At 52.3% G+C, this 26597-nt stretch overlaps 11 protein-coding genes across 11 annotated transcripts; 8 read left to right on the top strand and 3 right to left on the bottom strand.

Annotated features, from left to right (window-relative positions):
* Positions 1 to 107: 107 nt before the first annotated feature.
* NUU61_004160 (DEAD/DEAH box helicase) lies at positions 108 to 2535 on the top strand (the record flags this gene model as incomplete). Its single annotated transcript, XM_056654742.1, has 3 exons — positions 108 to 1208; positions 1264 to 1682; positions 1734 to 2535. The coding sequence occupies 3 exons, from the start codon at positions 108 to 110 to the stop codon at positions 2533 to 2535; spliced, it is 2322 nt and encodes a 773-aa protein (XP_056512769.1).
* A 1285-nt stretch (positions 2536 to 3820) lies between these two features.
* Positions 3821 to 4267, top strand: NUU61_004159 (uncharacterized protein; the record flags this gene model as incomplete). The annotated part of the gene is made up of 1 exon (XM_056654741.1): positions 3821 to 4267. The coding sequence occupies one exon, from the start codon at positions 3821 to 3823 to the stop codon at positions 4265 to 4267; it is 447 nt and encodes a 148-aa protein (XP_056512768.1).
* Positions 4268 to 5162: 895 nt separating this feature from the next.
* NUU61_004158 (M20 family metallopeptidase) lies at positions 5163 to 6419 on the bottom strand (the record flags this gene model as incomplete). Its single annotated transcript, XM_056654740.1, has 1 exon — positions 5163 to 6419. The coding sequence occupies one exon, from the start codon at positions 6417 to 6419 to the stop codon at positions 5163 to 5165; it is 1257 nt and encodes a 418-aa protein (XP_056512767.1).
* Positions 6420 to 8096: 1677 nt separating this feature from the next.
* Positions 8097 to 8841, top strand: NUU61_004157 (uncharacterized protein; the record flags this gene model as incomplete). Its single annotated transcript, XM_056654739.1, has 2 exons — positions 8097 to 8356; positions 8418 to 8841. 2 exons carry the CDS (start codon positions 8097 to 8099, stop codon positions 8839 to 8841), a joined length of 684 nt encoding a protein of 227 aa, XP_056512766.1.
* Positions 8842 to 10117: 1276 nt separating this feature from the next.
* NUU61_004156 (mRNA decapping enhancer EDC3) lies at positions 10118 to 12284 on the top strand (the record flags this gene model as incomplete). The annotated part of the gene is made up of 3 exons (XM_056654738.1): positions 10118 to 10232; positions 10290 to 11972; positions 12037 to 12284. The coding sequence occupies 3 exons, from the start codon at positions 10118 to 10120 to the stop codon at positions 12282 to 12284; spliced, it is 2046 nt and encodes a 681-aa protein (XP_056512765.1).
* A 151-nt stretch (positions 12285 to 12435) lies between these two features.
* On the top strand, positions 12436 to 14454 carry NUU61_004155 (PPIL2 family peptidylprolyl isomerase; the record flags this gene model as incomplete). The annotated part of the gene is made up of 3 exons (XM_056654737.1): positions 12436 to 12542; positions 12595 to 13881; positions 13953 to 14454. 3 exons carry the CDS (start codon positions 12436 to 12438, stop codon positions 14452 to 14454), a joined length of 1896 nt encoding a protein of 631 aa, XP_056512764.1.
* A 903-nt stretch (positions 14455 to 15357) lies between these two features.
* ptcG (type 2C protein phosphatase PTC1) lies at positions 15358 to 17141 on the top strand (the record flags this gene model as incomplete). Its single annotated transcript, XM_056654736.1, has 2 exons — positions 15358 to 16641; positions 16701 to 17141. The coding sequence occupies 2 exons, from the start codon at positions 15358 to 15360 to the stop codon at positions 17139 to 17141; spliced, it is 1725 nt and encodes a 574-aa protein (XP_056512763.1).
* Positions 17142 to 17986: 845 nt separating this feature from the next.
* Positions 17987 to 19181, bottom strand: NUU61_004153 (mitochondrial 54S ribosomal protein mL67; the record flags this gene model as incomplete). Its single annotated transcript, XM_056654735.1, has 2 exons — positions 17987 to 18763; positions 18900 to 19181. The coding sequence occupies 2 exons, from the start codon at positions 19179 to 19181 to the stop codon at positions 17987 to 17989; spliced, it is 1059 nt and encodes a 352-aa protein (XP_056512762.1).
* A 343-nt stretch (positions 19182 to 19524) lies between these two features.
* Positions 19525 to 21408, top strand: NUU61_004152 (putative UV radiation resistance protein (UVRAG); the record flags this gene model as incomplete). Its single annotated transcript, XM_056654734.1, has 2 exons — positions 19525 to 19587; positions 19639 to 21408. 2 exons carry the CDS (start codon positions 19525 to 19527, stop codon positions 21406 to 21408), a joined length of 1833 nt encoding a protein of 610 aa, XP_056512761.1.
* A 451-nt stretch (positions 21409 to 21859) lies between these two features.
* Positions 21860 to 25185, top strand: NUU61_004151 (uncharacterized protein; the record flags this gene model as incomplete). The annotated part of the gene is made up of 5 exons (XM_056654733.1): positions 21860 to 21986; positions 22065 to 23873; positions 23932 to 23979; positions 24031 to 24332; positions 24385 to 25185. 5 exons carry the CDS (start codon positions 21860 to 21862, stop codon positions 25183 to 25185), a joined length of 3087 nt encoding a protein of 1028 aa, XP_056512760.1.
* Positions 25186 to 25704: 519 nt separating this feature from the next.
* Positions 25705 to 26064, bottom strand: NUU61_004150 (uncharacterized protein; the record flags this gene model as incomplete). Its single annotated transcript, XM_056654732.1, has 1 exon — positions 25705 to 26064. The coding sequence occupies one exon, from the start codon at positions 26062 to 26064 to the stop codon at positions 25705 to 25707; it is 360 nt and encodes a 119-aa protein (XP_056512759.1).
* Between the last annotated feature and the right edge of the window lie 533 nt (positions 26065 to 26597).

The raw sequence follows: 26597 nt of genomic DNA, 5'->3' as shown, positions 1-26597 counted from the left end.
ATCGTCACGTGTGATAGGCGCGTCTCTTTGAACGCGTTGAAATCAAACGATGCTCCTCCCTCCCACTCGCGCTTCTTTTTGTCTGTCTTTTCTCTTTTGCTCTTTTTATGCATGTTGCCAGATTTAGAGCGCGGGGCATAGAACATATTCGATTCATCTCTTCGAATTGCTCCAAGAGACCGCCGACCACGTCCGCGTTTTCATCCTCGCCTCGACCGGCTGCAATCCCCGACGAGTCCGCTATGTTCAAAAAAGCTGTGAAAGATCATCCGGGGGGATCATCCAAGCCCCTGCAGTCTAACCTTTTACGTACAAATACCATTGTGCCCTCGAAGCCCGCGCTCCCACAGTCTATCGGCGTCAAACGAAAAATAGAGACCCATGGCGGGGAATCTGCTCTGGGCTCGCTCCACAGCTCGGTTTATTTTGATGAAAATGACTTCGATGATGATCTTGACCTTGATATCGACGAGCCTCAGCCATTGATCGCGCCGAAGCCCACTGCTCCTGCGGATAGTTCGACATCGGTTTCCTATCCGAGTATTGACACCTCGCAATCCAGCAAGCCCGCGCCAGCACAATTTGCAGCCGGCAACCATCACCCGTCAGATGTCAAGTACCCGGATCTGCCCCCTGCTTCCCAGGAAGATCACGGACCGTCAAGCAGCATTCAACTCCCTTGGTCGTCCTCGCCTCCTTCTCATCTTCAACCACCACCCAAACCTCGAACCCTGCCATGGCTAAAGGAAATCAAGGAGGAACCTATTCAAGACAAAAAGAGCACTGCCGTTACTCCAAGACGGCAAAAGCCCACAGAGCCCTGGAACAAGACTGCGAGCGCCATCAAAGAGGAACAAAAAGAGCTTCGTCGGGAATACAAGAAAAGTCAAAAAGGTGATGGCAGCACGAAGCAACAGGGTCGTACGAAGATTGCCTCTCTTTTCCTCAGTGATGAACAAAGAGCGGTTCTCGAGGCCGTTGTTGATCACGGAAAGAGCATCTTCTTTACTGGTTCAGCCGGAACGGGAAAGTCGGTTCTTATGAGAGAGATCATTCAGAAACTGCGCAACAAATACCGTAAGGAACCGGATCGAGTGGCAGTGACGGCCTCGACAGGCCTCGCAGCCTGTAACATTGAGGGTGTCACCCTTCACAGTTTCGCTGGCATTGGTCTGGGCAAAGAGGCCGTGCCGGAACTAGTCAAGAAGGTCATTGAACCTCCCCCATTAAAAATCCAGTTGCGCCAATGCTGAAAATTTGCAGATCAAGAAGAATCAGAAAGCCCGGAATCGCTGGCTTCGTACAAAGGTTCTCGTCGTTGACGAAGTATCCATGGTTGATGGGGATCTCTTCGACAAGCTGGAGAATATCTCCCGGCTCATTCGCAACAACGGCCGCCCGTTTGGTGGGATTCAGCTCGTTGTCACCGGGGACTTCTTTCAGTTGCCTCCTGTCCCCGATGGAAGCAGCCGGGAGGCAAAGTTTGCTTTTGCAGCTGCCACCTGGAACACTTCTATTCAGCACACCATTCTTCTGACCCATGTCTTCCGTCAAAAAGACCCGGAATTTGCAGAGATGCTAAATGAGATGCGTCTGGGTAAAATCAGTCCTGGCACAATCGATGCATTCAGAAAGCTCTCTCGGCCTCTGAACTTCCATGACTCACTCGATGCAACAGAACTGTAAGACTCCTTTGCCCCGGCGCAACCTTGCCATTTGCTGACAGTTATTAGGTTCCCCACGCGAGCTGAAGTCGAGGGTGCCAACTCCGCACGGATGGGCCGGCTCTCTGGTGAGATGATGACTTTCAACGCAGTAGACTCTGGGACAATCCAGGATGCCCAGCACCGCGAGAAGCTTTTGTCGAATTGCATGGCCCCTCCTGTCATGCACCTCAAAAAGGGAGCCCAGGTGATGCTCATCAAAAATATGGAAGAAACCCTGGTGAATGGCTCCATCGGACGCGTCGTGGCCTTTATGAGCGAAGAGTATTTTGATTACTACCGGGAGAACGAAAAGGACTTCGAAGATGACGGCAATGCGAGCGACGAGGAACGAGCCATGCGGGCTCGGAAAAAGCTTAAGCCCATGGCCTACAAGGAAGGCGGGGCTACAGCAGCTCGGAAATGGCCGCTGGTGTGCTTCGTTCAGCCAGATGGGACAGAACGACATTTGCTCTGCCAACCGGAGACATGGAAGATCGAGCTTCCAAACGGAGAGGTGCAAGCCCAGCGCCAACAAGTCCCCTTGATTCTCGCCTGGGCTCTGTCCATCCACAAGGCGCAAGGTCAGACCCTTCAGCGAGTGAAGGTAGACCTGGGCCGAGTTTTTGAGAAGGGACAAGCCTACGTTGCATTGAGTCGTGCCACGTCTCAGGCCGGACTGCAAGTCACTCGATTTGAGCCCCGTAAAGTGATGGTGCATCCAAAAGTGGTCGACTTCTACTCCAATCTGGTCTCCATCACCCAGGTTATCAAGACGAAGAATTCTGCACCAACTAGGGATTTTGACGAGGACGACTTGGGTGATTCATAGGGTTTTGTTTTCATTCCAGGGCGATGATTCTTTGCCTGGTGTTATTGAAGTCCATGCAATACCCCATATAAGATTAATGAAACTCGTTCACTTCACTACACAATACAGCACTTGCGGCCAATGACTTAAATCGTCTGCTACCACAGCCACATACTTATACGTGGCTATTTTATTGCAATACAGAGCATGTGGCTTCTTGAATCCCAACTGGATGGCAAAAAATAGTTTCGTGTCTATTGGCCACATATTCGCCATGCCAACATCACCCGCGGCACCTAGTTCTATATCATTCGTACCTGAGGGAATCCGCAGTGGCAAAGCGTACGATCAAGATTATTACATGCTCCCCTTTCAAGATTTTTGAGCCTGCAGCTGCGACAAGATCCAAATCTGGAACCGACCTTCATAGATTTATAAGATGACGCCGATGCATCTGCAAGGGTTTTCTTACAACATTTGGAGGCAAACCTTATCATACACCCTCTTCTTAGGGCCATACATTTTCAAATATTAAGTGGCTGTTTGAACATATTTGATGATATGACGACCGATGCTGCACTTAAAACAAAATCGAGTAAGACGGTAGATGCTAGCTCTAAATTGGGACGATAATCATCATGCAAAGCTGGTTTTAAGATGGTTTAGACTTCAAATAACTTTAAAGCCTTTTCTTTGGGGTTTAAAAAGAATAGTTAGTAAATATATGACTTTCCAAGATAGTCCTGTTGCCTGGTAACCCCCTTGTGAAGATAGTCTCTGCATCACAGCGGAGGTTCCTTAGAACATACGAGAAATGAATTTTCTGTTTGAATGAATAGTTTACATAATTGTCCCATGACTACCTATGCTTATTTGGCGTCGGAAATAGATGCCGCTGTGTACTTCTATAAGTAGGGTTACACTGCTCAGAGATCCTTTCCATTTTAGGAAAGGCTCGACTACTTTGTCCAAATCCCGTTGCCACGGCGTGTATGCTGATTTACCCCAGACAAGATGTGATAGCCATCAAATGAAGTTGATATCCCTCCAAGGTTGCCGGGTTTCCCGTTCCCGTCGGTTTCGCGTATTGGACATGCGATGAAATCATACGTGACAGATAGTCACCTTCATTGCCAAATTACTGAAGCTATACTTATTTGGGAAATTTGTAAGTTAGTATAGTTGTGCAATATGAAGAGAGGAAGTTAGAGACATTATTTAAGACCTGATCGAGCCTCGTCAGACTTCTCAATACACACAATTCTTCTACACTTCTCTTTACAAACCAAAAACTATCCGCAACAATATGAATGGCCACAATATCCTTACCAAGAAACTCCAGGCGACTCTTGACGACCGTCTACTGAAAAGCCGCTTGAGTGAGCCTGCCTCGCCAGCCACACTGGCAAAGACCATCGACTTCGGTTCCAACGACACCCTGTCTATTTCCTCCTCCGGCAAGCTCAGCAAAGCGTTTCTCGAGGAGCTCCGTCGGCATCCAAATTTCACTATTGGAAGCACTTCCGGTCGGAGCCTTGAGGGTACCTCGGGGTATATGAAAGAGGTAGAGACCCTCGCCAATTTCCATAATGCAGAAACGGCTCTCTTTTTCAACTCTGGTTTCGACGCAAATGTTGCTATCTGGTTCGTCATTCCTCAGCCGGGTGATCTAGTCATCTATGACGAATATGTTCATGCCAGAATCCATGATGGCTTACGCACAGTAACCCTGAGGCTCTGCGGCAATGTTTGATTAATGTCAGGGACCAAGACGCTGGTCTTGCCGGCGGGGAGAAGAATGCCTTTATTTCATTGGAAGCTTTCTACAGTATGGACGGGGATGGTGCACCTATTGAAGAAATGATTCGATTTGCATAAGGAGGTTTTTCCCAAGGGCAATGCACTAGTTGTGATTGATGAGACCCATTCGAACGGGCTTGTTGGTCCTGGGGGATCAGGCTATGTGTCTCATTATGGGCTTGAAAAGGAATCTTTTGTCCGACTACATACCTTTGGGAAGGGACTAGGGTCCAGTGGTGGTAGGTTCATGTTGAATGATTTATTGACCTGCTCCAGCTGTGGTGCTCGCCAACCAAACTATCAAAGACACCCTGATCAATGTGATATAAAGCTTCGTGCACTAGGCCCCATGCTCTTCGTCGGAGCTCTCCAGGAAAGGATGGCACTGGGGGAGCTGTCTTGCAGATTGATGTCTTCATTGATTGAGGCCAGAAGAAATCTGGCCGCAAAAAGGAGAGAATCGATTTCATTTGCGGAATTCAGTCGATGCAACCATGAATAAAGATCACGGTCCATGCCCTCGGTATGGTTGTTGCGCTGAGATGTCTCCATTTCTTGGCAACACATGTGTATTTCGCGTATCAAATTTCAACGTCAAATGAGTCATTGTAAAATAACGGAAATATTCGTGTATACTTTCTTTGATCTACAGGAATATCACACCTCTTATCCCGAATTTGACCCCCCTTGTGGATATGCCCCTTTGAACTGTACTTATACAAACCCTCCATCGGATGTCGGTAGCTTTAAACCTCATGTGTGCATCGATTGTTGGCCGACTATAGAAACTCCTCACGAAACTCTTAATACAAAATTTCGCATATGCCCTTTCACACCCCACGCCATCTCTACTTCAAGAAAGTCAAGGCAGCTAGACACAGTGCATCCACCCCAGCTCTCATCGTTGGCTGAATGACGGGGGCGAAAAGGGCCGAGTGGTTCCCCGGGATCTCTTCCGTGCGAGCTTCTGCCTCTGCCTTGTCCCAAAACTCAGGATCAATACCTCCCAGGAGCCAGAAACAGCTAGGAATCCCTCTGCAGGTGGCTAACGTAGAGAAATCTTCGCTAACATTGGTTCTTGGTATGTCATCATCAAAGTCTTCAAAGTGAGTTGCGAAGGTGGCAGCAACCTGAGACGCAGCATCTTTGTCGTTCAGCGTAGGTGGGAAGCGTCTTGTCGGAGTGAACACCGGGGGCTTGGGCGAGCCACTCGCTACGCACTCGGCCTCGACGATGCGCTTGATGGCAGAGATAATTTGTTCCCGAATCTCCAGCTTGACAGACCGAAAGTCCACGCCGATCTCGGCCCTGTCGGTAATGATGTTCTCTGTCTGTCCTGCCTGGAGACTTCCCACGGTCAAGACGGCGAGGTCGCTTGGGTTGATCTCTCTGCTCACGATGCTTTGAAGCCGAATAACAATATGGGCAGCAAGAAGTACTGGATCCACTGTCTGATGAGGCTGAGATCCATGTCCACCACGTCCAAAAACTGTGATCTTCATACTGTCGGCTGCAGCCATGATTGCTCCAGGGCGCGAACCAACGCTTCCTGCTCGCATTCTCATGACATGTTGACCAAGGCAATAATCTGGAACGGGGATCTTGGAGTAAAGGCCATCATCCACCATCGCCTGCGCGCCCCCACCTCGCTCTTCGTCCGGTTGAAACAGCACGATCAAAGTCCCGGTCCAAGAGTCCCGCATCTTGACAAGCGTCTCCGCTGCGGCGAGAAGACACGTAATGTGCATATCATGGCCACAGGCATGCATCACTGGCTTTTCATCCCCATCGGCATCGGGCATGGTGAAAGAGCTTGCATAGGGGAGCCCAGTCAGCTCCTTGACAGGAAGGGCATCCATGTCTGCTCGTAGAAGCACAGTCTTGCCCTCACCATTTTGAAATACACCCGCGAGGCCGTAGCCTCCGATTTTGGTGTGTAGCTCGAATACTTTCAGTTGGGCCAAATGCGCCGCGAGCTTTCCCGATGTAGATTTCTCTTGTCGGGAAAGTTCGGGATGCGCATGGAAATATTTGTAGATATCCTCGTAGGGATCCAAGTTCAGGGATTCTGTTTTCAGGATATCTGATAAGCTTAGGCCTGTCATCTTTTCGAATAGTGATATGTGGTAGATGAAGAAAAATGGACGCTGGTGCGAGGTGGTCATTAAATAGCGTGTAGTGTATGGACTGTTTCATGTAATATACAGTACTGTATGTAAGGGGACGTGCTTTGGATAAGATCAAAGTTAATACTCCGGGGATCTAAGGAATATGCTCCTAGGAGCCATCAGCATCGGACAACAGCCGATACGGCGGTGGATGTAGAAGCTCTTCTGCTCCAGGTGCAGCAACAACTCGAGCAAACAGCATTAGAGGCCACAATATGCATTAGAACTATACCGCTATACATCGACATGGCCTTAACCGAGATAGACAGGAACAACGAACAAAGCCCCCTCGACTACTTCTCAAGTATCCTCGAACGCTAAACCCTAAGCGAGGGCGGGACACCTGTACTTATAGCTGGACGCTGCATAGCTGCCTTAGGGCGGCTGGGACAGTCTATGAATCAATCAATCAAACCATCAGCATCGTTCGCAGGATTAAATTTGTCATTCCTGGGAGCTATGAATGCCCTGGGAACAGTAGCTACAGCTAAATTCGAAATCAGTTTACCCCACGCTTTCACACCGATTCTTTCCCGAACCCTACCCTTGAAATACGCGAGTCTAAATATGGGTTATCTGAAGACTCCCGCTTTCGAAAATAGATCCCATCCGCAATATAATAGAGCTAGTCGCTTACAACCTCTCAGATGGCCGAAGAGGCGACTGCAGCGAGCATACGATCAAAAATATCCGCAGAAACTTATGGCAGTTTGGAAGCGTCCATATCTCTCCAACCACGGCCGGCGACGCACTGTAACACCGCTGATGTTAGAAGCTCTCTACGACCATCTGCTCGAGAGACATGGGTCTCTACCTTGATGAGATGGTCGTATTCCTCTGGGATGAGTTTCAGACCCTAATTTCCACGTCCGGTATTCGAGCGCCCCTGTTGCTTGAATTTAGAGTGTGCTAGAGCCTTTATGGCCGAGTACTGTCTGATAACGTCAGATTTAGCAGATCGACGGTAGCACAAAGGACGGATGAGGTTCGTTTCCCATCTTGAGAACCCCTTTGGACTGAGTGGTGAACGGATCGATGGTAACACAGGGTGGGACGAATGAGGTTCGGTTTCCTACCTTGGGAACTCGCATATGGTCTGACCGTGGAATGAACAATGCGCCAAAGTAGTTCTTCTACGGACGAAGCGATATAAAGGTGCCAGAAGGAAATCGATAATCCATCGTTGCGTCAACTTTGGCATTTCTAGCCCTTTTCTTCGACCTTAGTCAATATTACTTGGGTGACGAGATACCATGTCTGGATCTTATGACTTTGAGAAACCATCTACAATACTGGCGATAAGTAACGATTCCTTCAAGCCTCCGCCATCCTTGTTCGTTGGACGCTGTCACCCGCTGGAGCATCAAGTCACAAAGGAAGTAAACGAGTACTTCATCAAACACTGGCCATTTGAGAACCTGGAAGCTGTTCGGAAATTCTGTGATGCAGGATACCCACGCGCTGCATGCTACTATTACCCCGACGCGTTAGATGGCCGCATTCATTCGCGTGTCAGCTTTTAACACTCTTGTTTCTGATTGACGGTACGTACGACGTTGGAACTAGGAAAAGCTAACTCTCTGACGGCAATACCGAATAGATCTTCTAGAAGATATGTCATTTGAAGCTGGCTCCGCATATAATGAAAAGCTGATCCCTATCTTGAGAGGCGATGCTCTCCCTAGCCCCCATGATCCTGTGGAGCACATCACCTATGATCTCTGGAACAACATGAGAGCCTGTGACCATGATCTGGCAAATGATGTCCTGGAACCTGTCTTCACTGTCATGCGTGCTCAGACCGATAAGGCACGCGTTGGGATCAAAGACCTTGGTGCTTATCTGGAATATCGTGAACGGGATGTCGGCCAAGCGTACGTTAAATGATACTCGTTGGCGACATTATATGCCAGGGAAATGACTAAAACATTGCAGTCTCCTCTCTGCCTTGATGCGGTTTGTTAGGAAATTGAACCTAAGCACGGAAGAGTCGGAGTTGATAAGGGATATGGACAAAAACTGCTCCAAGCATATCTCAGTTATAAATGACATCTTTAGCTGGGAGAAGGAGCTGATGAAATCCATGGTAGGTCATAAAGAAGGGTCTGTTCTTTGCTCCTCGGTACAGGTGATGGCTGCTACAGCCAACATATCCATCGACGCTGCCAAGCGAGTCCTTTGGATGATATGTCGCGAATGGGAGGCTTGCCATGAGCAGATGATGCCCAGCAGACAGTGTATTAGCCGCGACCTTGTCATATATTGCAGTGGCCTGGAAAACCTAATGAGCGGGAACGAGCTGTGGAGCAAATCGACCAAGCGCTATCACGATCTGGGCACGCAAGCTGGAGGCCTGTGATTACAGTACAACCGCGAGATTATTATGTTACATTGCCGCATTTCCAATATAGTCCATAACGCTAGATGTTAGTAACGAGTATGTTTTGAGTGTGATACTGCTTCTTCGCTATTGGATCCAGCCAACCAGAAGCCCGAAATGGCAAGTTGACTGAGGGCCTCACATCAAACTGTAGACGTTGTACCAAACTGGGTCTGATCAAAAATATTCTGCTTAGCATCTAGCTGTGCGTCTCGCTCATCGAGCATCATCGTCCTTACTGTACAGAAAATTTAGTTCTCTTCTCAGTTCTCCGCTCACTGTTGGAGAGCGTCCGTCTCGGTGTAGTTGAAGCAGATTACCTGAGCTTTCCCTTAGCATAACAGACCCCGCCACATAACGAGATATTTTGCAGTGGTAGTCTAGATTATATCGGTGTTGTCGAATCGCTTGGTCAAATCATGATGGGAACGATCGTTAAGTGATACCACTAGGAGCTAAAACAAGGTCCTCCTTAGCCACAAGTCGGTTGTTGATCGTGACACGCCACTCTACTAAGTACGCAGTAGTGTATACAGTACAGCCCCGTGGAGCCTCGTCGTACGCTCTTCTCTCTTCCCACTCGGACAGTGCTTGCCGGCTCAGGTATATTCACAAGCCCTCGGGATAGGGTAAGGCTGTAGCCGGATAACGAGATGTAGGGGCTGCCTATGTATCCTGGGGCTCAAGCTCTTGGGACTGAGATATCTCAGAACAGAGTTATTCCGATCATAGTAGCCTGGAATGGCATATCGATCTGAATAATAATCAAGATATACATAAGAACAAAGCTAACACTTAGGCATAACGTAAGGATGGCTTATTGTACCATTTTGTGGTTGGAAAGCAAAATATATACCTCGTCTCCGTTAGCGTGTTTTCTTGGAATCCAACAACATATTGTGAAGGTGAGGTGAGGCAAAGCTAACATCACATATCATTTAGTGAATAAATTCTTTAGAGGCCTCTGTTTATCAAATCTGATCATAGCACTTTGCCTATATTTAGGCCTTGAATGCTCCGACTCAAAAGGATTCTTCATACTTCGGATTCGGTGTCTCTAGTTATATTATTCATCCATTCTCGCCCCACGCCTATCGATAAGAACACGTGACTCTGCAGGTACTGGAAGCTGCCTGCCAGCTCCCACTTGCGGCACGACACTCTTCTCTTCGCTTCACCACTCTGACCGATTGACCCAATTTGTTGGTCCATAGTTTCCTGGCTATCATAATCTCTCCAGAGACAGATAGCAACTATGGCTTCTGAGTTTATTGGGTATAATGTGCTCGTCAGCTTGAGAACACCGCCTGGTGCGAAGCTCCAAGGTCAGGTCGCTGATGTTATCGGGCAGAGCTTGCTGCTTAGCAATGGTATGCTATGAAATCACCCGTCAAACAGAGAATAACTCTCACTAACTTCTGTCTTAGTGACTCTTCTATGGAATGGTCAACGCCTTCCCCGCTATTCTGTGGATGCTTCTGTTATTACCGATCTCTCTCTTGAAACGACCGAGTCGGTTCCCTCCCAGCGTAAACCTGCACCCCCAAAGATCCCTACACCTGCTCAGCCCCAGCAGCCACCACCACCCCAGCCATTCGTGGACCCAGCCATCCTGAGCTTCGGTAAACCTCCTTCCCATCCGCCCCGACCAACCGTGGACACTCGGCCTACGCTAGCTGCCGTTGAACACGTCCCTGCACCAGTCTCAGCCTCCTTGACTGAGCCGTTCAGCAACCTTGAATTAAATGTGGGTAGTGAAAGGGCTGCCACTCAGGAAGCGGCCCAGGGCAAGGAGCTGCCAGGTACTCAGAATTTGGTCTCCAACAAGCACACACCAAAGCGCAACCGACGCGGTAACCGTGCAAAGCTCCAAGGAAACTGGGAAGATGAAGCAGGCTTGAACCAACATGTAGCCCCTACCAGTACCAATCCAAAGAGCAAAGGCTGGCGTCAAACTGCGTTTGTGGAACCGGCAGTTGCACCAACCCAAACCTCCCCAGAAACGGTTGCACAGCCAACTGCAAAGCTTCGCAAGAAGAAGACACGACGGACTTACATAGAAGATCCTAGCGGTTGGGCTACCGAGGATGCAACGGACATCCAGGAATTGGGCGAGTTTGATTTTCAAAGCAACCTGTCCAAGTTCGACAAGCGACGAGTCTTTGAGGAAATCCGAAATGACGACACGACCGCAGATGAGGCGCGCTTGGTCAGCTTTAACCGAAAAGCCAAACCTGGAACCAATGGTGGAAAGAATCTCCACTGGACAGAGAATGTGCTTGACAGTCCCCAGAATAGCGACGCCGGTGATGATGTCGAGGAGATTAGTGATGCCAGACTCAGCAGTGAGAATGCTTCAGGACGAGAACGGGCTATTGCAGTTACTCGTGTCTCTCGCAAAGGCAGTGCCATCCTGGGACAGCCCATGGTGCCGCAGATCAGCGCGCTTGGTCGCAGCCAGTTGAGCACTTCTCGTACTACGAGCCCTCGGCCAGGCAGATCATCCGCTTCTCCTATGATAGGCCCGACAGTCTCTGGCGCCTCGTTGCGACTGACCACCACCAATCGTAGCTGCCCAACCGTGAGCCCATTGCAAACGCTGGAGGTAGAGCAAATTGCGGTGGCAGAGTTTGGGTTGGCCGATGACATTATTACAGAAAATGCAGGCCGAGGTATTGCGGAAGCCGCAGTTGCATTGCTTTCTAATGATGCTGCTGCACCGACGATGTTGATCCTCACCGGCAACCACCGCACTGGGGCACGGGCTATCGCTGCTGCTCGTCATCTTCGCAACCGAGGCCATCGTGTTACTTTATGCCTTCTCGGATTAGAACATGAGGCTGAGCTTCTGGAAAACTGTCGCAAGCAGCTCGAAATCTTTCGAAAAATCGGTGGACGGGTTCTCAAGTGGGAAGAGCTATCAACACGTCTTTCCACCTCCGACCTGGGCCCAGACTTGGTCGTGGATGCGCTGTTCGGCATGCATCTGGCCTTTGATGATCTTCGGACCGATGACCAGGCCGTGGCTTTTGAGATGATCTCGTGGGTAAATCGGCACAATGTCGACGTGCTTTCCGTCGACGTCCCATCCGGACTGTCAGCTTCGAGTGGTAGGTACTTCTACTACAAATATCCTCCTCTATTTACTTGGCTAACACACCATGTAATATTTAGGCGAGGTGACGGTGGTCGAAGGTGGACGGCTGTGCATCAATGCCACGTCCGTCGTGTGCCTCGGGGCTCCTAAGACCGGCATCCTCAACGCCCTCCTTTCGGAAGAAGGACTGACCTGGAATCTGGCCGTGGCCGACATCGGCATCCCGCAGATTGTATGGAGGAAATATGGGACACGCCGACGACATGGGATCGACTTCGGAAACCGGTGGGTAGTGCCACTGCGGTACCAAGCACCGATTTCCTGAATGTTTTATGGCGTTTGAATCTGGGAATGGGGTCCATCAGCGGGCGTTTCATGAACAATGACATGTACATGTATGAATGAACTGAAATAGGGCGCAACGCCACATATCACAACTTGAATCCTCAAGTCCATGGATGCGTAGATGTATATAGATGTACCCCGAGGACCCACATGCCCCGACCCGGTTAGAGCCCGGCGTCATTTTGTCTTCTGCCGCAGACGAACAACTTGAGCTCCATCCAGCCATGGGAAAAGGTACGTCGTTGCGCACTCATTTGTGTCGCCTTAACTAATTTGTGTTCTTTCTTCAGGAACGGACAAGCTTTACGTACGCGCCCCCTTTCTACCGTTCCGTCACCGCGGCTATCGCATCTTGAGTCTCCGCTGACCATCGCATGCATCCAGATTACACACTCGGAGTGGGCATCGGAGGACGCCTTCTCGGCCAGTGCAGGCGCTGGTGTCGGCAAGGCCAAGCGGGGTGGTTCGCACGCGGCATTCAAGCGCCTGCCCTTCAATTTCTGCTCCCTCTCCCTCCAACCATTCGAGCATCCCGTCTGCACGCCAACAGGAACCATCTTTGACCTCACCAACATTCTCCCATGGATCAAGAAGCATGGGACCAACCCCGTTGATGGATCACCCTTGAAGAGTGCCGACCTGATCAAGTTGACAATTGCGAAAAACGATGATGGCGAGTACGTTGACCCGGTGACGTACAAGGTCCTGACGGATAACACGCACATTGTCGCGCTGCGGAACACGGGCAATGTCTTTGCCTGGGATACGGTGGAGAGACTTAATATCAAGGGGAAGCTGTGGCGAGACTTGGTCACGGATGCGGAGTTTACCCGGAAGGATATCATAACTCTGCAGGACCCGCAAAATATCGAGTCGCGCAACCTCAGCTCGTTCAACTATCTTCAGGAAGGGGAAACGGGGGTTTTAGAGGAGCAGCAGGAATCCGGCAGTGTCAACACAAATGCGCTGGGCAGTTCGGCAAAGATCCTGAAAGCGAAGGAGGCGGTGGCCAAGGCGCGCGCGGAACGAGCACAGCAGGGCTCTGCTGCTGCTGGCTCTCGGGCCATGGCCAAGCCAGTCGCTGGGAGTTCGACCGTATCCAAGGCCGGCGCATCTCAGCCAGGGAAACCCACGCCGTATAATGCGGCAAGACATACCACAGGAAAGGCCGCGGCCTCGTTCACCAGCACGGGGCTGACGCCTCATACGTCGGCTGAGCTCGCGCTTTTGTCCGAGGAGGAGTACATGCTGAAACGAGGCCGGGTCAAGGCCAAAGGCTATGCGCGCATCGTCACTACGGCTGGCCACTTGAACGTGGAGTTGTACGCAGAGTACGCTCCCAAGGCTGTGTGGAACTTCATCCAGCTCGCCAAAAGGGGCTACTACAAGGATGTTGCTTTTCACCGCAATATCAAGGGGTTCATGATCCAGGGTGGTGATCCCACTGGCACCGGACGGGGCGGCGAGAGTGTCTGGGGCAAGTATTTCGCCGACGAGTTCGAGGGGCCGCTGAAGCATGACTCTCGCGGCACGTTGAGCATGGCAAATAAGGGCAAAAACACCAACAGTAGTCAATTGTAAGTGATGGGCTCTTGAATCATATTGATCGTTCTTGCACTCTTCGCCCTCGCTAACACTTTACGCCCAGCTTCTTTGCTTACCGGGCCCTGCCTCATCTGGACCGCAAGCACACCATCTTCGGTCGCCTGATTGACGACCCTACGCCATCCTCTACCACCCTCAACACCCTCGAGACACACCCCGTGGAGTCGTCCACTAATCGACCGACACCGGATATCCGCATCAAGGACGTCACCGTCTTTGTGGATCCGTTCGAGGATTTTCTGAATCAAAAGCGTGCGGAAGAGGCTCGAGGCACCGCACCCGTCAACCCAGAGGAAGAGGACGAAGCTGCCCGCCGTGTGGATGACGACCGCATGACCTGGACGGGAAAGCGAGTCCGCGGTCCTGGTGCTGGCGCAGGCGACTCGGGCAGCGCTGGCGGTGTTGGCAAGTACTTGAAAGCCGCCCTGGCCGACCGTGCCGGGCAGGACGATGAGATCGTGGAGTTCGTGGACGAGCCCGAGCCCGAGCCCGCACGTAAAAAGGCCAAAGGCACCGGCGGCTTCGGGGACTTTAGTTCGTGGTAGTCTTTCTATTTCTTTTCTTGGCGTTGGAGTTCCCACCCGAGGTGTGATGGACTGGATTGAATCTGTATGAAGGCATGGCATGGTAGACAAAGGGACCTGGTGTTGGACATTCCATTCAATAGACCTGCTAAGCTTTAGTTCGAGCTCTTCTCAAGCCGGTGAACGCTCACTTGAATCCTCTCCGGGATGGGAGCTCCACTCCTCTCCGACGCTTCTTGGCTGCCGCGCGAGCCGTGACGGGGGCGGAGTTGGATCGCATCACCGTCTCTTTGTCTCTTCGACTCTTCTACACTTTCTCTTCCCATCCATCCCCGCCCCTTTGAGCCCGATCGTCAACCCGATTTCTGTAAGTCTTGACTTTCGATGCCCTCGTGTCTGCGCTGCGTGAACTCCATGGTGGGGCCGTGTCTAGGATGAGGACCCGATGTGCCGGCGATACTCCCCGGACACGGTACTCGTCGTTTGTTGGATTGTGTAGATTCTTGATTGCTTGGGAGATCATTGTGGTCCTGTATACTCCCAATGGCCTTGACGGGTGATTCCAACGGCGTCTAAGGACGAGAGTGTTTTCCCTCCTTACCCCCCCCACTGCCTGCACTGCCTGCTTCAGTTGCTTTGTATTCTTTCTCTTTTGTCATTCAGTTCTTGCTCAATCATTCAACAAAAAAAGAAAGAAAAAAGAAAGAAAACCCATCACTGACGGGGTTGGGTCTCGCAGCCTGATTCCTTTGCTTCCGCCTTTGACCGACCGAGCCGACCCTACGTCAGTTCGCGCCTTCATCCGCCATCCTCACCCCGCTATCCCCAAATCCCCATTCGCTCCATCCTTGCTACAGGGATACAATCAAGCTGGCAGGAAACAAGCGCCGCAGCTTTTCTTCGCAGGGTGGGTTGCTGAACAGAATGTTCAGTGGCTCCTCGAGCCCACCCAAAGACAAGACAGATTCGCTCCCAGCACCCGGCATTGAAACCAACTCTCTCGCTCTCCCGACGGACGACCCCAGCCCCATTCGCGATAAGAAATTCTCGCCTCCTGGTGCCGGCTTTTTCAGTCGCCGACTCAGTGAAGACCAGGGCCCCGCCGGTGAAAAGAAGCGCCGGAGCAGTACTGTCACCAAGGCGGCGACCTTTTTCAGTAACGCGAAGAACTCGCTGAATCTGAACGGCGTGCGGGACAATAACCTGCCCCTCAGCACTAGCCCCCAGGTCTCGGATAGCCCACTGCAAAAGCTGGGGAAGATGGACCCGGCCCTGAACGTCCCTCAAGGGTCGTTCAATAACTCCGCGGGCGAATCGATCCCGACCTCTCGCTCATCCTTCCGCGTTGGTGTCACAGAAGACCGGAATCGAAAATGCCGCCGTACAATGGAAGATACCCACGCCTACCTCTACAACTTTCTCGGTACCCCGGCTCCCAATGCACCGCCCGACATAAACGGTAACGAGCCTCCCGGGGCGCCGAATGAGTCGCAGACATCGGAGGATTCCTCGAGCATTGTGGAAACAGACAATGGGTATTTTGCGATCTTTGATGGGCATGCGGGCACATTCGCGGCGGAATGGTGCGGCAAGAAGCTCCATTTGATTCTCGAGGAAATCATGCGCAAGAGTCCCAACACGCCTGTGCCGGAACTCCTTGACCAGACCTTTACGAGTGTGGACCAGCAGTTGGAGAAATTGCCTCTCAAAAACAGCGGGTGTACGGCAGTCATTGCTGTTCTTCGGTGGGAGGACCGTGTGCCGAGCTCACATTCAGCCACTGGGTCCTCCGCGCTCGCCCCTGCCGCTGTCGCAGCGACCAAGGGCGACACAAATGCCGAGACTGCCGAGACCTCAACCCAAGACACACAATCCGAGACATCGACCGTCCTTCCCAAACTACAGGAGAGGGCCGCCCGCCAACGAGTGTTGTACACGGCGAATGTAGGCGACGCCCGTATCGTTCTGTGCCGGAATGGAAAGGCCCTTCGGCTATCTTACGACCACAAGGGAAGCGATGAAAATGAAGGGAAAAGGATTGCTAGCGCTGGCGGGCTTATTCTCAACAATCGCGTCAACGGGGTACTGGCAGTCACCCGAGCCTTGGGAGATGCGTACTTGAAGGACCTTGTGACTGGGCATCCCTACACCACAGAAACCGTGATCCAGCCCGACGCTGATGAGTTTATCATTTTGGCTTGTGACGGGGTAAGTTGTGGCTTTCTTCCTTGATATCGATCTAGTTAAAACTAACATTACGTCAACAGTTATGGGATGTCTGCAGTGACCAAGAAGCTGTGGATCTCATCCGCAATGTCTCGGATGCCCAACATGCCTCCAAGATTCTTGTGGACCACGCTCTCGCCCGGTTCAGTACCGACAATCTGTCCTGCATGGTCATCCGACTCGACTCCAACCGTGTCAAGGATGTGGTCAACAACAACACAGAACCAATCGGCGTAGACGGTGATCCGCCAGCCAACGTCACCCATGGTGTGAGCGAGGCCGACAAGATAGTTGAAGGCGCTCGGAAGAGCATGGCCACCGCCGGCCTGGCCGACGACCCGGAGTCGGCGGAGAAGGCCAAGGAGGAGATGCTCGAGAAGATGTCCAGCCCCGACCAAGAACCAGGCCCCGAGCTGACAATCGGCGAGAACGCCGATCTGCCTTCTGTGAATATTTTGAGCCCCAGCAAAGAGTCCCGCTAACCTGGCGCGAGATATACTTGAAGTCTTTGTCCCCTGTCTATTGTGAATGAAGCAGCAAGCAGATCAATTAGAACGCACCCGGGTGATTTGTCTTTTGTCTTTTGTGTCCCTTTTTTTTTTTTTTTTTTTTTTCTTCTCGAGGCTTCTAGGAGCAATGTAACCGCCAGCTGGAATCGGGTTCTGGGGGTTTTATTTCTTTTCTTTTCTTTTCTTTTCTTCTTTTTCTCTTCATCTTCATGTTTGTCTAGTTTCACTGCACATTGGCGTCCTCTTGCGAACTATCGTCGCCCCCTTTTTCGCTTTTATCTTTTGCCTCTTTTTTCTTTTTACTTCTCCCCCCGATTTGCCAGTTGCTGTCAACTGCCAAGTAGGAGATCAGACCCAGTTGTCTCAATGCCCAATTATTGCCAGCCTCTTACATTCTCTCTCTCTTTCTCTCCGTGTAGTGGATTGGGCCGTAGTCTAGGTTCCATGCAAGTAAGATAATTACTATCTGGGTTGGATAGGTGTTTCTTTCTACATGAGGTTGAGACATTCTAGTTGATCTATAGGTGAATTTCTGGAAATCCTTAGGTGTCTTCGTTCCGTCTCTTAGATAGGTGAGTTGATATATCTAGAAATACAATTTATGCAAGTTCCAGTCTCAGCAGGGTAGAAGACAGGAGGGAAATGAAAATAGAAAGAGGAAAATGAAGAGAACGACCAAAAGTACAAATCAACCATCCATCGCCAGAGAGCAGAATCAAATCCAAGATATCAACAGATCAGTAAAGGGTCTTCCAGCTTGTGCTCGAGACAAGCACAGCATGACAGATTCAAAGAGATGAGAGGGGAAAGAATCCGCTCTATGCAGACATCAAGAGCCCTCTACTCCTTTTTTGCTCCGCCTGGAACTCGGCCTCGGCCTTGGCGGCGACATTGGTAGATCCGCGGCGGAATTTCTCAGGGCCCATGATGAAGCCTCGGCGCGCGGCCAATTCACCGTGCTCGACGCGGTCAGGCCAAGACTCGGCGTAGTTCGCGTCGTGGACATCCTGCCAGAGGATCTTTATCTGGTCGGGCTGCTGCGGGTAGCGGTCAATCTGATCGGTGATGTGCGCCTCCAGGCTCTTCTCCATGGTCGCCACGCGCGCAGCATGTGCCTCGGCGATCTTCTGCTCGCGCAGTCGGGCCTCGCGGCGCCTTCTCCGCGCCGCCGGGCCCAGGTACCCACGCTCGTACTCTTTTTCGAGTAACCCGTTCTTGATCTCCTCATCCTGGATGGACAGCACGGCCGCGACGTCGGCAATCGAGGTGGCCTTCTGGTTCATCAGGACCTTGGCGCGCTCCCGCTTGTGCATAAACTGGCCGATCCGTTTTCGGTTCTTTTTATCGTACTCCTCTGCTTCCACCGGTTCGCGTGGCCGCCTGGCTGCGAGGTACTCTTCGGTCACTGTGATGAGCTCGGGCGGCGGGGCGAGTTGCCGCTGCATCGAGAATTCGCGGAGGAGCCGGTACGCTCGCAATCCGAGACGGGCGTCGCCAAAATGCACCGAGTAGTGTGGCGCCCACATGTCGGGGCGGAGTTCGGCCGGCACGGTTTTCTTGCCATGGTAGACCAGTTGACGAAGGACATTGTTTTCCTGTAATTGAAGATGGGTCCGGTTAGATGCCAATTTTCCCAGATTGTTTCGACAAAAAGACCCTGGAAATGGTCGATGTTGTGCTGGTGTATGTTTCCTCCTCGAGCCCAGTCCCAGGAGTCAATCCCAAACTCACCTCCAAGTGTCGGGTCAGCGAATAAACCACTTGTTTCGTGCGAAGGTGTTGATAGGCGAAGATGTGTCGCCCGTGCGAAACGGAATTCAGCGCCTTTTGGAACCGCACCGTCTCTCGGAAACGGTGCTCCTTGAATGCATTGGAATTCGGATGTCGCAGCTGGCCTTGGACAATGGTATCCCGAGGAATCACGGCGCGGTCGCGTAAGACACTCTTGATCGAGACTCGGGTCGCATCGAAAATCTTCGAGAAAGCCTTTTGAGGCTGGGTTGACGAGGCCATTGCGGCCAACCGAAGGCTGTGTGCAGTCGCCTGGGAAGAACTGGAGATGTAGGTCTGGCGAGATCTATTGCATTGAGTGGGTGGGAAGCACGGGTGGATTGGAGGGTTGAGGGAGAGGAGTGCAAAAGGCCGATTTTTTGACGGGGAAGACGTGGTCTTGGCGGCTGCATCGGCCCTGCGTGCTCTCGTCTCCGCATCAGCTCTTATCTCCAACTTCAATTGCAGACCGTCTCCTTTCGACGTTGTTTTTCCTCCTTGACGATGACTACCTCGGTCGAATCATTGTGCACCAACTGAACTATCAGTCCATTCCCCCCTGTCGTCCCGACACGACTCTGGCGACATGGACACGGGCGTGGATCACGACACGGGCTCTCGTAGGGAGCGGCCGTGGTTATTTGCATCGGTCTGTTCGCTGCATAATAGATATTTTACAACAGATACTGACTCGTTTTAGAATCGTAAGCTTCGACATGTTCACGGTATCTCTGTTCGCAACTTAGTCGTCACTCCGCCCCCGAACCGGGCTCGCGGCAAGACCATTGACGATGACGATATTCCCAATGCTTTGAAGACTCCCTCGAAGATCCTAGCGCGAAATCAGAATCGTTCTTTGCATCCGTCGCGATCTTTCACCGACCTCAAGTCCCGCACGAGCCAAGATAGCCCTGCGGAAACGCAGCCCGAAGTGCGATCGTCGCGTCGGCGAAGTACCCTGCCCTGGAGTGATCCCAACCCTCGAACCAGACAGATCAGACTAGAGGATATTACCAGCAGTCGCATGGCCGATACATGGTTCTCTCTTCATTGCGAGGATGTCGATGTGCCAGTCTACGTCAGCGAAGTGGTCGACAATGCGACCAATCCCAGCTTCCGGTCCTTCGACATGAATCTGTGTGGTTCGCGAATTTCTCGCTTGGATTCTTTGACTTTAAAACTCTGGGCGAAGACAGTGGCCATGCCAGAGTATGTTCTATTGGTCGAATTACAGCTACATCTGAGGTCGTTGCAGTTTTTGGGTAAGACACTGGAAAGCTTCCACCAGCCGCTACCCGCGAATTCCATTCTGTTCCACTTTCCAGACGGTGTTTACACCAACCTCACTGATCTCCCGCCGGTTGAGACCCCGCTCTCAGGTTCCAGTCAGCGGGCCACCGATGGAACTGCGTTGCCCACTTCGTCGTACGACGCCTTGATGCGATTGGCGAATCTAGATGAATGTATCCAGGATGCACTCGCGACCCGGGAGAAGCTGGAGATGCAGATCAGTGCAATCCTGGAGAAGAATGAGCGTGCTTTGGCTACACTGGGAAATGCCGCTCAGGCGCAGGACCGACTCTCTTATACCCGCCAGGCCGTCACCGCTGAGCGCAGACAGGCCCGGGCAGCAATGAAGCGTAAGGAGGAGCTGATCGCAAGCATCAAGGCTCGGAAAGAGGCAATGTCACAAGGGCGCCACGTTCAGGATAAGGCTCGCAGTCACTTACCTGATGCCCAGGAGAAATTGGTCTCCAGCGAACAGCTGCTCACACACAATGCGGACGAAGCCAAGGGTCAGATTCGACGCATTTCGGAAGACTTGCTGGCGATTTATCCTATCGAGCCCATCCCCGACAAACCGCTGGCATTCACTATTGCCGGGTTGGCTCTCCCCAATTCCTCTTTTGATGACGTTGACCGCGAGGCGGTTGCAGCTGCGCTGGGATACACATCGCACCTAGTCTATTTACTTTCTTTCTATCTGTCGGTGACTCTTCCATACCCGGTCAACCCGCACCTGTCGACATCGTTGATCCAAGATCCGGTGTCCGCATCACTTCCTCAGCGCACCTATCCGCTCCACCCGGTGAACGTTCAATATCGATTCGAATACGGAGTTTTTCTGCTAAACAAGAATATCGAGTTCCTGCTGGGCAAGCTCGGACTGCGTGTGCTGGACATCCGTCATACCCTCCCCAACCTCAAATACCTCCTTTATGTCCTGACCGCGGGCACCGCGGAGATTCCTGCTCGGAAAGCGGGCGGGATTCGGGGTCTTATCGCTGGGCGGTTGACTCCAGATATGTCTCGACGCGGTAGCACCGACAGCGCGGTCTCTGGTGAATTGGTACAACCTCGCAAGGCGTGGGAATCAATGTCTAGGATGAACGGCGGTTTCCATCCAGATAAGGCCAAGAAGTCGTTGACGACGGCGGCCAGCCCATCGCCGTCGGCCCGGGTGGCTTAGGGTTACCTGGTCAAGCGAGTGGACACCAGGCCTCTGTTGGTGCATTTTGGGCTGTACATTGAGGCATTGGTCATTCCTGTTGTATTGTGTAATTGTAGTGAATTTTCTGGAATTCATCGCATCAGCGCACGGAAATAAATCACCCTTGATACCCGATGCTACTATGACCTGGGAACCCCGCTGGTCTATACTGGGCATTTGATAATGGAAACTGGTGGCTGGTGAGTTACCCTCGTCAAACGCCATGACCCTCGAGAAATTGAATATGATTTTACTTCCACATTTCTTTGAATCGCTTCATCTCCCAATTTTCGATATCAAGTCTCGTTTTCTGTTGTCCACTGGAGGTGTTCTCGGCGAATGGCTCATCTAAGCAGCCCCACCGCTTTCAGGCTTATCTTCGCTTTGCATCGGCTTCCCCCAGCGACCTCCGACGAGCCTGAGTGACAGCATGGGACAAGACACCAATAGCGCGGGCTATGAATCCCGCAAATCCCCATCGCCTAATACGCAGCATCGACGTGGGTATCAGGCTTGTGATCCATGTCGCAAGCGCAAGGTGAAGTGCGATCTCGGCAGTATGCGCCCCTCTTGATACTCGGAATGTTTCGTTTTTGACTGACTCCAACTTTTTTTTTTTTTTGCTGCTTGAATAGGTGTTGATAACCCCCGCCCCCCGCCGTGTGTTCGATGTCGTCGCGAAAGCAAACGATGCGAGTTCTCGGCCACCCGTCGCAAGCGCAAAGGCTCCGATGCAGCGGACGAGGACAAGACCGCTATTCTCCACCGCGACAAGCGGATGATGATCGGAGAGGTCGCCCCGAAGGAGGCCACGAATCACGAATCTCCATTTGCAAAGTCCGAACCGCCGCCTTTTGATGCAGATGCTATTCGCGCGCGACAGCGATGGTCTGATACTTCCCCAGCAGGGATCGGCCCTCGGTATACCCCGGCTGCCCCGGGTACCCAGGCTCCTGCGTACCCGGTGGGTGAGCGCAGTGCAGCACCGAGCTATGGAGGACCGCCCATGATGAACCGCACTGCAGTGGAGCTGTTGTCGCCGGCGATCACCAATACCCATGACGCTCTGCATCTGCTCTCCGAGGCTGCGGGCAGGACGGAGGATCTCAACCGCCAGAGCATGGAGAACCGTTATGCTGCACGGCAGTCAGTCTCTTCATTCAATTCCGGGCCCTCGCCACTCCCACAGGGCAGCTCGCCCCGTAGCCTAGGCGGGTCCTTTGCTCGGACTCCTCGATCAGGCATGTCCATGGGCGGGACGACCTACTTCCCGGCCAGTGGCGCGGCGCCCGTGGACCCCCAGATCGCCGAAAATGGTGGCCCGAGAGATAGCCCACCGAACGCTCAAGATCCTGGATATGTGGACGCCATCCGGGCGTGGTCACGGCTGCGTTTTGTGCGTGCGGGGTGGTTGACTGTTGAAGAAGGAATGGACTATGTGGCATATTACTATGAGAATCTGGCGCCCATGAGTCCGGTGGTCATTCCTGATTTCTCCAACCCTTCTACCCACCGCACCCTGCTCACCGATGAACCGGTGTTGGCCGTGACTATACTCACGATTGCTTCTCGGCATCTCAAGCCCAAGGGCGACGGGGCCTACACGCGCGCATTTTACATCCATGACCGCCTTTGGTCATATCTGCGCGGTATGATTGAACGTCTGTTCTGGGGCCAGGAGAAATTCGACACCGTGGCAGTTGGCATCGGCCCACCTCGATCCCTCGACATAGGCCCGCCGTCAGGGAAGATTGTGGCGAAGGGCAATTTAAGGTCTTTGGGTACTGTCGAAGCTATGCTACTTCTCACAGAGTGGCATCCGCGGAATCTCCATTTCCCTCCTGGCGATGACGAAAACACGCTCCTGGACACGGAGGCCCAAACACAAAGCCGGGCCGACAAGGATCTGGATCATGAAGGCGAGCAGACAGGTAACAAGGCGACCCCCAGCATTGCCGAGGGAAGGGTTGCTTTCCAGAAGTGGCTGGAACCAGCCTGGCGATCAGACCGGATGTCCTGGATGCTCCTGAGCACCGCGCAAGCCCTGGCATTCGAGCTTGGCGTTTTCGACCACAAGAGCGAGTCCAAAGCTGCGACAGAGTCGCCTTCTGAGCAGACACGAAAGCGTCGGTTACGTCGGTTGATCTTGGTCTTTATCACGCACAGCAGTGGTCGCTTGGGGATTCCATCCATGCTTCCCTTGCCGCAGTGGACGCAAGACATCTCACCAAGTTCGACCAATGCCAACGACGAGGAAGCTAATCTAGACCGCATGCAAGATTGCTGGATCGAGATCTCGAAAATTGTCTACCAGGCAAACCACCTGTTATTTGCATCCAATGAACAAACCTCGGAACTGATTCGAAGTGGGAGATATCGCGACCAAATCGACCGGTTCCAGCCATACTTACGGGAGTTCCGGCAGCACTTTGAAAGCGTCACTCGTATGTCTTCAACCTTGAAGCACCAATTTACTATAGCCCGAGAGCTAACACCAGGCAGTCACTCCGGCAATGCGAACCATCTTAAGCATTGAGTACGAGTACACACGTGAGTGGGCAACATGCGAAACTATTGAAATAACTAGCTGACATCTCGCAGGCCTATATCTTAATTCTCTTGCTTTACAGGCCGTCGTCGATCGATGGACTACCATGTCTAATGAGTCCGCTCAAGCCCAGACCGGCCGTCCAAGCTCCGGACCGTCATCGGGCAACACTGGCTGGTTTCCGACGCTGATGGAGCTCTACCGTGTCAATGAGACTTATATTCAGGAAGTTGTAGATGCCTCCCGGAAGATTCTCCAGACGGTCCTGGAGGGTCTTGTACCCGAGGGCCGCCTTCGCCATGCGCCAATTCGGACATTTTTCCGAATTTTGTCGGGCATGATCTTCATCCTTAAGGTAAGGTTATATGAAGTTAATTTGGAATTTCCCATACTGATTTGAGCTTTAGACGTTTACATTGGGTGCGAGAGAGGACGATGTGCGGGTGTCTTTGGATCTCCAGGACCGAACAGTGGAGGCACTGCGGACCTACGTCGTGGACGACGTGCACCTGAGTAACACTGTTGCTCGACTGTTGGAACTACTTACCAGCAGTATCCGTACACGCTTCTTGCGGTTTGCACCCCATGATCGTGGAGCCGATGGCGACGGAAAGGACCGTACCTCGGCCCCAGTCTCGCGAGCTCAGTCTCCGCCCCGGGACAGTGTCTCCGGGCGCCGTGAAGGCCTTAATACACCCTGGTCCTCCACTCACGGCCAGGATATGGCCTCCGCTGGTGCTGGTCTGGGATACATGCAAAACAATGGTACCGGCAGCAACCCGACCGGAAACGACCCGCTAGCCAGCATCCCTGCGCAGCCGATCAATTCATCCAACCTCAATAATGTCTCGTTCATGCCGCCTCCCCCGTCCGTGTACTACAACTACTACGATCCCAGCTCCACCTTGCCCGCAAATGACCTGGATAGGTCCTCGCCGAACCATGTCGCCTCATCACAGACCATGGCCGACAGTAACGGAGCGAACGCCACCTCGGGTGTGCCACCGGACTGGTTCGCTCTCCCGCTGGATCAGTTCTTTAACAGCTCAACCGCGGTGGTTGACCAGGGTCTCGGTGGCACAGGCCCGATGCTCGGTGAGTTTGACATGCTCGAAGTATTGCTCAACGAGGGTTATGACGCGAATGCCAACGGCGAGGGCGGCGAGCCGTCCGGGGGCGGGACACTCCCATCGCAGTTTTTAACATAACATGATCGGACCATGAGACTTGGGGCTTTGGACGATGCTTGAGCAGTTTTTTTTTTTTTTTTTTTTTCTTTTCCTGTTGTCTCAAACTATATACCCCTGCGGAATTTCCGCTCGGCTGGTCTTGGCCGTCTGCGGGCTGATGATTTGCCTGTGTGATACTTTGCTTGAAACCGCTTTGCTCCTATCCGTGGATGTATTTCACTCGTCTCTGACATGCATCGTGTCTCTCGAATTGCATAAATTCATTGACCCCTTTCATTGGGATGCGTGCAGCATTCCCTCGGCTCTGCCCGACGGGTCTCCGTCGGTCTTTGGGCTGCGGGTCTTGGTATACTCCCGGGGCTTTGTATTCTCACGGCACTGCCGGTTTTACAGGATCCTTCGAGATCCCTCATGTCTATTCAAGCCTTCCGATGAAGCTTTACCGTGGCTTGTGTTTGCATGGAGGCAATGCTTGTCTCATACTCACAGCCAAGCAACCTAACCACATCGACATGTAAAGGTAGGGCTTGGCCGTGATCACGACAGTATGACCATGATGGCTTCAACTTGCGTGAGATTCATGAAATGACCACTCACTGTAAGATTTCTAAAATATTTCCGGTCTTCCAATGCAACGTGGGTAGTTTTGCGTGCTCGACTCTTTTCCAGTCCATTTTGGAGGGCTTCGGGCAAGGCCGAAGGATCTCGGAGCCCCATCTTCTTAGCGCAGACAATCTTGCCCTTCCCCATTTTTTGGTGTCCTTGCGAGCTTGCGAGCTTCATCGAGACCCTTTGCGGGTTCAGATACGATATCTCCATCCCTTCTACTCTCTTCTGTTGTAGCCGCACAGGGTCTTCACGGTCTCCTGCCGATCCGTGGTGACGATCATCGACCATGCTAGGATACTGCGGAATTTAACTAAAACGGCCGAAGGAACTAGTGGCCGTCAGTGTGCTGCAGGTGTTGGCTGATAAGAAGGCGAACACCTTGGTCACTTCTTTCCCCTCGGTCAAAGGGTCACATCGTCTGATCAACTCAACTCCCCTGTCGGAGTTCCCGATGCCTTGCCATCCTTTCAGTCTCCTGCACTTTTGCACTGCGATCGATGTGGATTCGAGATTGCCGGGCGCCCGTCGGAGATTTGGCGACATGCGGAGACTCGGGGAGAAACCAGGGTCCGTCTTGACCCCATTCATGCCTCCCTTCCCAAGGGGTCAATTTAGATGCTCTCGCTAGTGGACCACAGCCTCCAATCATCGCCTCTCGTCCTCGAGCTTCATCGTTCACCCTAAACAACCGATGCTACCTTGACTGGGGCCGCAGTGGACTACTGCCCGCCTCGGCTCGTTTATTGGCCGCCCTGGAGATAACGCTTGATCGTCAGGGCCGTAGTCCACACTCGTGATCTCCTCGGTTTCTTCGCAGTTTC

This window comes from Penicillium alfredii (genome assembly GCF_028826965.1).
Source record: "Penicillium alfredii strain IBT 34128 chromosome Unknown utg000005l_segment0_segment0, whole genome shotgun sequence".
NCBI lineage: Eukaryota > Fungi > Ascomycota > Eurotiomycetes > Eurotiales > Aspergillaceae > Penicillium > Penicillium alfredii.
The sequence above is the reverse complement of the archived record's forward strand: the minus strand, read 5'-3'. Positions and strand labels throughout refer to the sequence as shown.